General features: G+C 37.5%; 1 protein-coding gene across 1 annotated transcript; it reads left to right on the top strand.

Annotated features, from left to right (window-relative positions):
• Positions 1 to 7,065: 7,065 nt before the first annotated feature.
• Positions 7,066 to 11,536, top strand: LOC147063385 (uncharacterized). Its single transcript, XM_085960037.1, has 3 exons — positions 7,066 to 7,468; positions 7,556 to 8,449; positions 11,403 to 11,536. Exons 1-3 carry the CDS (start codon positions 7,066 to 7,068, stop codon positions 11,534 to 11,536), a joined length of 1,431 nt encoding a protein of 476 aa, XP_085816163.1.
• The last annotated feature ends 2,685 nt before the right edge of the window (positions 11,537 to 14,221 follow it).

Below are 14,221 nucleotides of genomic sequence, written 5' to 3'. Positions count from 1 at the left end.
GGTAGGTAGAAACCTCACCCTTAAGGGGGAGAGGCATAGAAATTCATTATCAAATTAAAGCTTTAAACATATTTTAATCGATCGATACCTATCTAAATACAATGGGAAAAATAAAATATATTTTTTTTATTTCAAAGAGAAAGCGACAAATTTGAAAAAACGGCTAAAAATAAGGGTTTTACTAAAATAAATATTTATTGTTACAAGTAATTTCTTGAAACAAAATTATCGATTTAATATTGTTTAATAAGTTTTCTTGGAACTGGCGTATCTCTTTTGTCAATTAATTATAGTTTTAATGTTTTTTTTTCAATCTAAAAACAATCGATTTTTACGAAAAATAAAAATGTATTTTATTCGGTTATTTTTCAATAATTGCATCAAGCGAAAACGTGGGCCTGTTCAATATATCTTTCTTACTTTTTAGATATATTTACGTAATATTTTGATTTATATTTATTATGTTATTTACTAATTTCAAACTAAATACAATCGGTCAAGGACGTGCTGCCTCTAGCGGCAACAACGTTCGATACCGAAATAACTGTCATCTGTATTAAATTCTAGTTCGCATAAATAATAGGTACCTACCTCGTATCTATTATACGTGCGGTTAGTAGGCATGCACATGGTAATATATTTTATTACGAATGGTCTGAAACATGATAAATTTATGTTAGCATTTACATTAAGCCGTCTTCTCATTTGTTTACTTGTATATTGATAAAATAAAGCAAACATTCATCAGTCAATTAGTCAATTTCAATACACTGCTAGCAACGTTCCCTCTAATTTTTCTATTGTGTGTGTGCGGATCATCAACGCATTTGAGCAGTGGCGTAAATAGGGTTGGTGTCACCCGTCAGCCGGTGTGGTAAATTTACACCCCCCCCCCTCCACAAACAAACACATACAATTTTTCATTAAAACTTATATCGTTAAGGTAGGTACCTATTTATTAATATCAGCGAGCTTTGTATGAGCTACCAAAATTTTTAATTTTGCTTATGTGTTCCTTTCTTGCATAGCCACTCTTGACTAGTCATATAAATTCGGTTAAAGCACACTTGAGTGCATGGCAACCTCAGTTTGGGTAACTGCTCCTGAGACATTCTCAGTTATAAAAAAGCAATTAGACGAAATAATGTTCGCGCTTACGTAGTAGGTAGGTACAAGTTAATTTTCCTGAATCATCTTATATGAAAAGACATACATATCCTGAAAAACTATCGCGTTTGATATATTATAATATGCATTGAATTATATTACTATTTCTTCAAGTGAATGTGAACGCAAATTTTCGCAAATGAATCTAATTATTACCCCAATAAGCAGTGGCGCACCCAGGATTTAATATTGGGGGGGGACCAAGGAGGAGAATGTAAATTTGTCCCATAGGCTCTTTTTCTTCTTCACAGCCTAATTTATCGTTTATCGGTCTTTTGTCTATTGCACTCGGTGTACCTACACCATGGTCCCTACATCCTGAAACGGGCCCTCAGGCTAGGATATTTGGCGGGCCCTCTACCTACCGCTAAGATTAAAGGCAGTGTGAAACACTACATTAACGTTTTTCAAATTGTGTTTTAGTTCAAATTAAGGGTACTTATACAGTGAATTATTGGCGATTTTTAATACATCTACTTTAATAATGGAGCTGTCGAGTATCGACACGTAATAATCAAGCAATATATAGCACAATTATATAAGTAATTGAAAATGTTCATGGCCATGAAGTGTAATAACTTTTTTTACTATTAAAGCTACTTTATAATGTGTGTTTATCTCACTTATCTGGTCAACCCGACACGCCGGGCCCCCCACAACCCGGGCCCCCAGACTAGAGCCCTGTCAGCCCTCCCCAGCCATGACCAACACCACTCCTGAATTCAGTTGGACACCGAGAATTTTTTGACAGTTCATTAGGGATTGGGTTTCTAAAATTTCGTTTGTTTTTTTCGAAATTTTTGTGATATTGACTTGGACACTAAAGACGTACCTAGTGCGTAAAGATTAGGTGGCCAATCGATATAATAAGCATGCTATTTAAAAGTGGTAATTAAAAAGCAATTATCTAATCAGCAGTCAATGTGTTTAGTAATTAACATACCTACTTAATATATATTCATCGAAAATAAAATTGACACAATGTTTGTAAGTAGCTACATAAAAAAAACATTACTTATAAAAGGGTCTATTCTATTCAGATGTTAGGTATATTTTCTTATGATGAGAATAAATTATTATTGTCAATTTTTTGGGTATATTTAATTATTTTCAAATACCAAACCAGCTGTCATCTTCGGATTGTTCTAATAATGTATTGATAATTTTTATATTTTACTTAGGTAACCTTATCATTATTTTCTAAAAATGTGTTGTAAAATAGCCTATGACGCCATTTTTATGGAGATCATGTGTATGGTCTAATGATTCCATACCTAATTAATTATCTTCATTACTATGAGAATGTCAATAATTCACAGATTGTTATCACATATAAATATCATTACACAATATTATTATATGTATATATTTTTTTAATATTACTATAAAATCCAAATTCTAATACAATCCAATCCATTCCAATTAAACTCACATAAGTAATTATTATAAGATACTACCAGGTCGATGGTCCACGTATATTTTTATAATAATCTGACAAAATATTAAAAAAGTCCGATTGAAATAAAATGCAAAATATATATATTTGTTTAAATAATAACTGTAATTATATCATCTGTTTTTAGATTTTTTATTAATATATAATTACAGTGACATCTTGATAAGATGCCTCGAAGATTCATTCAAATCGGATTGTAATTGGAATTAGATTCTGATATAATTTTGACCTATATGCTTTGTAATTCGGAGAATAGATGGCTCTATGAAATCGAAACTTTTGATGACATCCCCCTTAACGTTAAAATATCGGATCGGCCATTTATGGAAATATTAAAACACTGTATTTTTAATGAAATTTTCCAAAAAAAAATTCACGTTGGAAGGATAGGTATTGCACGCGAGCAGACACGGTCAGTTCGTTTTGATTTAAAAAAAAAAAAGAAAATATTTAAAAATAAAATTTTAAAATAATTATTGTTATTTGCTTGAAGACCGTACCTGAATGCAACCAATGTTTGAAATTATTAAACGGAAATAGTTTGGAATGAATTGGGCACTTTGCACATACCAGTGGTCGTAGTTAATTAGGCATGGCGGTCGAAACATGGGCCTGAACCTCACAAGACCGGTTTAATAAAACATAGATAAAAAATAATATAAATATATATAATAAAGGTAATAAAACGTAGAGGAAACTAAACAGGTAATAAGTGAATGAAAGATGAAGAGAGTGATTAATTAAGAGTATTACCGACATTATGAATTATATAAAGTAAATAAAAACTATATAAATAATAATATATTATGTACCTAGATCGTAAGAATAATTATTATTAAATGATTAATAATTATTGTATGTATGAATATACGTATGCTTTGTTGTGTCAAATGACAATAGACAATAATACTAAAATTGATCTAATTATAAAATTAATATAATATATTATGTAAAGAATAACTTGTATCGTATTAACTATTAACTTCATTCAGGTAACGCGCGAATAAATAATTACGTGTATATTAATATATAAGCAAGTACATTTTCTCAAACGCAAAACGTTAATTAATAATAATTCGCCTTGTTCAAATCGAGGAAGCAAGACGCCCATACGAAATACTCGCGTATATAAGAGAATCAGTTGCCTATTTATAAAACCCTATAAATCTAATGTAAGTAACTTTTGACGGGGCATGGAAGACCTGGCAGCGAAGGTGGGATGAAACGACCAAGAGCCGGCACACATATTTGTTTTAAGGTAATATTAAATGGTGATTAGAGAATAGCGTGTTGACTCCAGACCACTAAACCAGTCAATTTTTGACAGGCCATGATGGAATTGCTGCCAAGCTCTTTGAGCTTGGACTTGTTACCCGTTCGACATGTCCATGCGGCGGAGAAAAACAGGATGCGTTTTACATCCTCTGGGAATGTTCGAGAATGTGCTCCAAAAGGGAAGAGATACTCAAGTCGGTCCAACCAACTGTTGGGCCCATAGGGCCATCTGACTTGTTTGCCACAAAGACCAATAATTATATTCAGGTTTGGAAGGTCCTTCATTTTTTTTCTTTTTTTTTTTTTTAAGTTATACTTCTTTTGGGGCGTTTGGTAGAGAGTGAAATTGAGAGCTGCGCTCGCACACCGTTACGAAAGTGCGCGACAGTATGAAGTTAGCTGCAAATTAGTCAGCTGTATACAAACGCAAGTTTGATAGTAAAATTGTTCTGTTGCCTAGGCAACGAATTTTTTATTGGCGGCCATTTTCAATTCCTTACATAAACAAACGATTAAACGTCAGAGTGACAGTTGTGACTTACTAAAAATAAAAACGAGAAATAATTATATAATTTAGTAATATAAGTTAAAATGTATATAAATAAACTAACGGCGCTCCAATAAGCGACCTTTTTTCTTGAGTGTGTAATTGAACAAGATTATTAAGAACTAGTCGAAGAATTTAGGTGCCAGGTTATCAGAAGTTTTGTTTTTGTTTTGTTTTGTTACGCCAAACAACTATAAATTATAATGCGCGTACATAAGTACACGCACTGATTTTGTTTTTGTTCAATCATCTAACACTTACTCCAAGCTTGTGTGGGTAAGGTGGTTATAGATGAAGATCCGTCGGGTTATGAATTCTAAAAAATAACAAATCGTCAATACTGTCGCGATATTGTGCGCGATACAATGTAAACAGAATAAATAAAAATACACTACAAATGAAACTACCACCAACGTACATATTATTTCTATTTGCCAGGCTCACAGAACTCCATTCAAGAATGAAGATTCAAGGAAGTGTATCGAACACGGATTAGAATGAAACAATTTGTTGTAGGGAATTAATTTGTTTGAATTAAATATCGAATGGTATCGAATGGTTGACCGCTGTCAAAATTAAGTTTTATCATCCTAGGGTTATGCCTTCTGAGCTAGCACCTTCACCAGACCCAGGATAATAATATGACAGAAGTATTCTTGATGGAGGCCCCGCGTCAAGAGTAATCTCGGAGACAAATGGAGCCTCTATAAATACGACATGATTCCACAACCAACACCAAAACACAATCAACCCAAGCAAATAAAGCGTCCTTTTAAGGACAAATAAAACTTTATATTCGAATAATGCGAATCGTAGTAGCTTGTAGGCGTATCCTATATATCAAAATTTATTGAAGGGAAAATGGCGTCAGACGTAGTCGCGCGCATTTTTCTCATACGACGCTGCGTGTTGCTATCCAGTGACGTCCCGTGGGGGTAAGCAGATTGAGCGTCGCTTGGTGGCGGCAGTTACTTTAGAGGAGAATCATTTGGTATATAAAAATAGCTACACGTAAGTACTTAAACTAAGCTAAACTTAGAAAATGTTTTTCCATTTAAAAAATTAGCTGAATGGTTGGAAACAAAATGCATTAATTAAACTAAAGATGAACCCTCGTCTTAAGCCTCAATTACATTGAGCTTATTTACGAGCTGTTTATTGGCGAATTTAAAAGCGAGCGATTCAGCTACTTGGATTTGATGATTACACACAAAACTTTCCATTCGCTGAGAAGCCACAAGCCAGCGACTATTTTGACGGAATGTAGTTCGTATTTTTACCGGGAGGTTAGTACTGCGCTCTACTGCGCAGACGCAGTAGGCCCACACGCCGGCGTGTAGCGTGTAAAGTTGACCGGCTTTCAACTTTTCTCGGTAGAGTGTTTACAACCTGCTTATTAGCTTATTCGATGATTACACTGGGCGACTTTACAGGCAGATTGTAAATTTGCCAATAAACAGTTCGTAAAGAAGCTCAAGGTAATTGAGGCTTTACAGAGCGTCTCACCTACCACTCCTGGTCCACGATTTTAGTTTGTACCGACGCGTCGCGCCGTCATTATATCGATCAAGTTTTGTGAAGATGAAAAGCGACACGGATCTCCCTTAATTACTCAAGACAAAGCAAATTACTGTGTCGCAAAAATGATACGTAAGAAGCCACTGTATAACCAAAGTCAAAAAATCCACCCCTTTGAGGAAAAAATGTTTATAAGTAAATATAATTTTATATGTTTTAGTGATATATATAGGGGCCAAAGGTTGATATGACTTCAGTGGGGTATGCCTTGATGCCAGATCAGGTGTGTTTCCATTTGAAATGCTGAGTATGTCGACTATCCATGATAGCTCTGCCAACAAATCGTCGCTGTAGGATTGGTTTCCCGAATAGACCAAATGTTCAGGAGACGAAAAACAAATTTCATAATCCTATATTTAAATACATGGAGATATTTAAATTGTTATTTTTACAGCATATGAATGATGTATTCATTACCATTACAAAGTAATTTAAAGAAAGGGATGGTTCTCGTCCAATTAGATACAAAAAAACATTCTGCATTAAGAGGTCGATTACGACAAAAACGGATATTCGGGAAACCAATCCTATAGCGACGAAATCCTACCTCTAACCTCTCCGTGGGGGTCCCTAGGCAATGCAGCATGCTGTAACAGATAGAGGAGGGTGCAAGGCGAATCACCAGCGCCTAAAAACTGGTACATTCTGGCTACGGGAAGGAAAACCCCTACAGAAAACCAGGGCATGTTCACGGGCCCTAAGGTGGCAGCCCCACCAGTGAACTCGGGTGCTGTGGGATGATCACCTGCACACCCTAAAACAACAGATTAATCCAAGCACAGGGAAGCCTCGGACCCCCGTTTCCATCTTGACGACCTCGCCTGATTTCGGTAAACGATTTTGTTTTGGAACCTACAATATCCGTACTCTAAATGTCCCTGGAAAGGCCGAGCATCTAACAGAAATACTTTCTCAATACAAGTTAGATGTTCTCGGGATCAGTGAGTGTCGACTCACTGGCATTGGCGAGAAGTTTATTCGTGGGTTTCGTCTATTGTACTCCGGACACGCCACATTGCGACGTAGTGGAGTCGGATTGCTGATGTCCAAGGAAGCTTGCAAGTGCCTCACCAGCTGGGAACCTATCTCCGAACGTCTACTCCGTGCTACTTTCAAGGCCAAGTCGGGCTCCATCACTTTTCTGCAGTGCTATGCTCCCACAGAGGCTGCTAGCGATGCAGATAAGGATACATTCTACGAAAGTTTGGCGGAAGCCGCTGGAAATATCCCCAGCTGTGATCATGCAGTTATCCTTGGTGATCTAAATGCCAAAGTAGGATCTGACCCCTCGCGTGGACCCTTTGTGCTGGGAAAACATGGTCTTGGCCAAATGAACGATAATGGTTCCCGTCTGGTAGATTTTGCCTCAATGAATGGTCTTGTGATTGGTGGTAGTCTTTTCCCTCATAAGACCATCCACATATATACATGGACATCGCCAGACGGTAATACAAGAAACCAGATCGACCAGATTTTGGTCAAAGTGAAATACCGACATGAACTGCTAGACGTGCGGACATAAAGAGGTGCAGACATCTACAGTGACCACGAACTCTTGGTCGGGAAATCCCGTATAGACCTCAAACGAGTCCCAAAACCCAAGCGGACGGTCAGACTCGATGTGGAAAAACTGAAAAGTACCCGTGTGCGTGCAACCTATGAGCTGGAGCTGCAGAAGCGCTTATATGATGCTAGAACTCTCACGTCCTCCATCGACTCGGATCCCTTGGAAGGAAAATGGATATTATTCCGGGATGCTATAATGAGCTCCGCAACTACTGCCTTAGGAGAGCGGCATACGCACAGGCCGGACTGGATGTCACCTCATACATGGGAGATGATTGAGAAGAGGAAGCTCATGAAAGAATTGCGAGACAAAGGTACATACGACTCACAGCGCAGCGCGGAATACCAGACAATGGACCGCGTGGTAAAGCGTTCTGCCCGCCGCGATAAGCGCCGACGCCTGGATGACCTCATTTGGGATGTGGAATCTGCTGCCTGCAAGAATAACCCAAGTGCTCTCTTCCGCATCACCATAGCAATTTGCGGTAAGAAACGTCCAGTGGTCACTGCATTACGCAACTCTGACGGAGTGACAGTCACTGAACCTGCAAAGGTCCAGGAGCTATGGCGCCAACATTTCAGTGATGTCCTGAATCGCCCACCTCCATTGCATCCTTTCGATATTTCGTCGGAGATCACCACCCTTGGTATCACTACTGCATCGGAATTCTGCAAAGATCCTCCGACAACTGCTGAAGTTAAAGAGACTGTCAAAAGACTGAAGCGCAGGAAAGCTCCTGGAGATGATGGCATCCATGCAGAATTTCTGCTCTGCGGACTGAGCGCTGTATTGCCGTCCTTGTGTGACCTTCTGCACGAGGTGTGGGAAAGGGAGCAGTGCCCCAAAGCCTGGAGGGATGGTACCGTTGTTACTCTGCACAAAAAAGGTAACCCACAAGACTGTAATAATTACAGAGGAATCACTCTCCTCAGCGTTCCCGGGAAGGTGTTGGCGCAGATTCTCCTGTACAGGATTAGAAGTCCCATGTTGGACATTTTACGTGCGCAGCAGAGTGGATTTGTCCCGGGGAAGTCCTGCTCAGAGCATATTTCAACTCTCCGATGCCTTCTGCAACAGTACCAAGAGATGAATATACCTGTCGCCTGCTGCTTCGTGGACTATGAAAAGGCATTTGACAGTCCTCATCGTGAATCTCTGTGGCAAATTCTGCTAGGATATGGTGTCCCACGGAAACTGGTCACCGTGATAAGTGCTCTCTACACCAATACAGAGTGTCGCGTGAGAGCAGCCGGAACATCCTCTGACCTCTTTGAAATCACGTCAGGAGTCAAGCAAGGATGTGTACTTGCGCCCTTTCTTTTAATCATCATGATGGATTTCATAATGCGTAAGACGGTTTGCCCCGACAGTGGGATACGCCTACATCATGGTGACACAAGCGATCTATGCGAAGAAAGACTTTGCGACTTGGAGTCTGCAGACGACGCAGTCGTGTTTGACTCGACGATCGAGAGGTTGGAGGTGACCGTGAACAGGCTAGCCGCGAACTCGATGCGTGTGGGTCTTCATCTGAATGCCGCTAAGACCAAATCCATGTGCAGTGCTGCTTGCATCGACGCCGACACTCCTCTGCGGGTTTCTGGTCTGCCCGTCGAGCTGGTGTCCAGATTCAGGTACTTGGGTGCCACGGTTGCCGGTGATGGTGGTATTTCTAGTGAGCTTGGAATCCGCATGGGTGTGGCGGGATCTTCGTTCAACCAACTTGGAGTCGCATGGAGGTCAAGGCTGTATTCTGTGAGGACCAAATGTCGTTTGTTTAACGCGTACGTGCTACCTGTGCTCCTGTATGGCTGTGAGACATGGCATCTTACTAAGCTTCAAGAGTCTCGGCTTTTGAGCTTTGAGAATCGATGTCTCCGCAGAATCTTAGGGGTACATTGGGACGACCGCGTTACAAACATCCGAGTTCGTGAGCAGACACAACAGCCTTCGGTGATTGAAGTTATCACGAAGAGACGATTCACGTGGCTGGGACATGTATTCCGGATGCCGCCAAAGAGTGCGGCACTTCGTACCCTTGTGGCACAGCCTCAAGGGTTCCGTCGCCGTGGCCGGCCCTCCCTCACCCTGCAGTTATGCTACAAAAGTGACCTACGGGCTGCAGGTCTGACATGGCGGGAGGCACAGGAGTTGGCGATGGACCGAGGGAAGTGGCGCCAACTTGTGCTTGCCCTATGCCCCAATGTTGGGACGTGACAGGGTGAAAAAAGAAGAAGAAGAAGATAATGGCAGGTTAGTTCTGCACCTTGGGAGAACAAACAACGGATGCCCTCGATTCCTAAGGTATTTATCAGAGACACACACGTCAACACCACCAAGAATGGTAGAGTTTATATTTACGCCGCGTATAAGTTGGAAAAAATTTGTAGCTAAATAAAGATCCCTTCTAAATTTTAAGCTACAGTATGTAAGCATACCTAAGAGAAAGTCAGTCGGATAGAGCCACGGATAATATCTATACAGCTGAAAGTAAAGGAGTCACAAAAATTTCTTTAAGACTCTCTCCACCATAAGACCGTACTTCAACTGATGCGGGGCCCAAACGGTAGATCCACTCTCAAGTCTGATTCTAACTAAGAAGTTATAGAGAATTTATTATGTTTATACATACATGCTCGCGGGGGTAACCCTTTAGGGTCGCATCACGCAGGTTATAATATTAATTTGATTTTAAACCGCGTGCGCTCTTATTTAATTCACATTTACAATTATTGAAGACACAAGTGGATGAAGGAGTTATGTAACAAAATCAAAGTTTTGAGTAAATTAAGGTCAAAGTTTTTTTGATGAATTTTTTTTTAGTTGAGGATAATTTAACTAGTGATGTATTCAAGTGGTAACTAAGGATCATACAATTTTACTAGCGTCAAAAATAGTTTGTTAAAAACTTCAAATGTGTAATTTATTTATAAAAACGTGCAGGTGCATGACACCTTCATCCACTAGAGAAAATAACATAATAAAACAAATTGGTGTTAGTATAGGAAAAGGATTATTTATTGAATATAGCATTTTAATTGAAAAAAATAATGTGCATGAATGAAAAAATTGTATACATGGTTATTATTATTAGAATGTAAAATAATTATCATTTTATAATAGATTCAAAGTAATATCGATATTCCGGTTTTACAAACCGAAGTTGCTCCTGGAGGTTTATACTTTTTTCGTCTGAAAGACTTCCATACTTCACACCGAATCTTTCAATTTGGACATCTTGAGTGGTTCTGTTATCTTCGTGTTCTTTAATATATTTACTTTTTTGAAAGGCATCGATTTGTCGTATGACTCTTTGTAGTGATATGAGGCATACTCTTTCACTTTAATCCACTTAATGCCACCCCTAAACCTCACTTTTTCATTCAGCTCATCCTTCTTCCTATTGATCAAACGAAGTTTATCAGGTAGATTGTTGATTTTACGAAAATGTTGACCCATATTACCTTATTATTCTTGCTAGCCATCGAGAAAATTTTTTCCTGATACTTTTCTGGTACTTACATAGATGGTGTCATGTTTCCGTAGAACCTGCTCAATTCTTCCAAAGTCTCTGTCAGAAACTAGGTAAGTGCGGCCAACTTCGGGAAATTTATGATTAAAACAAGTGAAATAACCATTAAAAATTAGGTATTAAAATAAACAAATCATATAAAAAACCTTATATTGGCCTGGACAAGAGTCAGACCATATAATTATGTAGTCTTTTCCGCTGATCGTCTCATCAACTTCAACTAACAGGGAGCTGCATATTTCTGAACTTTTCCTATTGCTATGATGAAATCTATTTTCAGGGGTGCCTTTTCGATACAATACAACATCCATGCTAGAAGGTTTATCCCATGCGGAAGAAGAACAATTGTTGGAATTAGCTTCAGACGGATTATTGACAGATAAATATAAGGAGTGTACTTTAACATTATTCTGATTGCAAATGCAACATGTGTAGTTTTACCAGTTTTACCAGAAAAAGCCTTGAAATACATATTGCCTTTTCCAACTTTATAATATCTATGTGAAGTTGATTTTTCAGCATTTGTAGATTTGTAGTCAACAAAAAGGAACAGGCTTTTGGATGTGGAACCACATCTCAGATTATAATTTAAAAGCAGGGAACGAAATAATTATGATGATCTATCTGTCTCAACATAAACAATTTCATCTTTCTCATTGATTATAATGAATGATATGTATAATATATTTTATTATGAATGAATTTTATTTTTCGTTTATTATTGTTGTTTATGTACTCGTACCTAAAAGGATTTTTTTTAAATTGTTATTAAAGTATATGCAGTTTTTTTTGACGAGGGGTAGGTACTCAGTGTTACGAAAATTATAGAAGGGGTACACAGATGTCGAAAGTTTGAGAAACACTGGGTTAAGACATGCTCATAGTCGATCGAACGGAAATAAACAGCTATCGAGGATTATCTACTCTCGTAAAACATGAATTTGGCAGGCAATTCTTTGGTCACCCGACCGACTACAAGGAGTAGGCCTCCATACACGACAAATCCAGGTATCAATATTATAAAAATATTATGTTAAAGTGGGGAAGACTAATAACGACACTTTTTAATTGAAGAAATTTTTATTATTTGACATTTGTATTGTTACATTTTATTAGTTAAATATTCACAGCATTACAGCATTAACCATACTATAAAAAGAATAGTAGTTGTATAATTCAACTCGAACTATAATTCTGGTACTATTACAATTCAAAATCAAGCACACGTGCAAGTATTACCGATGCAAGTTCCTACTCGCGCCATAGTGGTGCAAAATGCAGTACATGTTGCCACGCATGGAGCTGCAAAAAAGAAAACCACGTTTTATTAAAAATATGAAAAATCTTTATTACTTAGGTACCTAGCTATTTATTTTTTTACAAGAACATAAAATAGAGATAGCAAACAGTCTTTAAAAGGTTCAAATACAGTACGATGACGTTATGTGCTGTCACATGCTGTCACAATATACAGCATCTACGGGGAAAAGTAGGTGTTATCGTTTTTTTATTTTTTTAAATATGGCCAGACTGATGCTCCCATCCCGTAGCACATTTTTACGTTTAAACGAACATTGTCAGTTATCACTTCCATTCGAACAAACATTCGCGTGCCATAGGTTCGCCATCCCTGCCGTAGCATATTTTGAACCTTTAAACGAACATTGTCACAATATAGCAAAATCTGCCGAAATCACCAGAATAACAATGGGGTCACCTCACGCGTACCGCGCTGCATCGAGATCCGCATGACTAAATGAACATTTTTTTATCATTTTTTACATGCCTCCACATTATCGGCTCAAGTGTTTTTTTGTTTTTAGTAGTTGGTACAATGAATTTTCTATTAGAATAATGTCCATTATCAATGGTCTGCAGTTTGAGTTCTGTTCAATAAAAATAGCCTAACCTAAGACTTGGGCATCTTCTCCCAGGACACTCCCAGTCAATTTTCATTTCAGATGCTTCACATCACCAATTGTAGGGTCCCGCGATACGCTCGATTAAGACCGAGTATGGTGCGGGGCGGGTTTCGGTGGAGGGCGTTTAACTTCAATGTTCAAAATATTATCTATGAAATCAATATCTATGGAAGAAATATAATATTACATATTGTTAATGAACGCATACGTAAAAACTGTATACTGTAAATTAATTGAAGTAACCATGAATAATGAATAATAATTCAAAATACCTACTAATATATTAGAGTTGGCACTCTACATCATTGAATTTATATAGAAAGTGATCATTCAATATTATATTCTACGGAATGACGAAACCATAGATTAAATTTGTCGCCGTATTATCATGTGATAGTACGTGACGTGATCATAATGTATTTGGATCTTATGGGTCCACGTGTGCCACGTGGTCGAAATAGAGTGTGTATGGTATTTTAGAGTATTTGTCTGGACATTCCTTAAACACTTTATAAATCTATTTTTATAATTATTGTGAAGTCCCATTATTTAATAATGTTTACGCTAAACATTCAATGACTACGTAAAGTATTTTTATTACATAAAATAGTATTTTATTAAGCCTGGTGCGCCCTTGGAGAATATTCGATGCGCCCTCAAGGTACCATCAAATTAAAATACTAGTCACTCCACTAACAAGTTGAATTTCGTGAGAGAAAAAAAGTTATGTGCGCCAGAAAAAAATGGGTTTGTAATCAATCAATTAATCAAGATTCAATGGGTGGTCCCGTGAAAAATATTACACTCGAAAGTCCAGTTTGAGCCATAACATAACTATATAGTTGAAAATATCCTTCTAAGGCGGACGAAACCGGTCCAGATTTAAATAATAAAAGTGAAAAAAGTACTATAAATTTTTTCGTTTTATTAAACTAATAATAATATAATATATAATAATACGTTTCCTAAATCTTAAACATATTATTGAGAAATTGGGGGAAGAAAACTTTATTTGTACATTATAATATAATATAAAGATTATGGATACTACCATAGTAGAGTTTTCTTCTAGATTTGAGGAATTTATGTTATTAAAACCAGGGTTAAGATTTAAAATCCATTTAATATTACTGAAAATATATACTTAATATGTTTTCAATATATTTTGAAATAAGTA

This window comes from Rhyacophila brunnea, unplaced genomic scaffold (assembly GCF_057557595.1).
Source record: "Rhyacophila brunnea isolate RB1 unplaced genomic scaffold, BYU_Rbru_1.0 scaffold_9, whole genome shotgun sequence".
Lineage (NCBI taxonomy): Eukaryota > Metazoa > Arthropoda > Insecta > Trichoptera > Rhyacophilidae > Rhyacophila > Rhyacophila brunnea.
The sequence above is the reverse complement of the archived record's forward strand: the minus strand, read 5'-3'. Positions and strand labels throughout refer to the sequence as shown.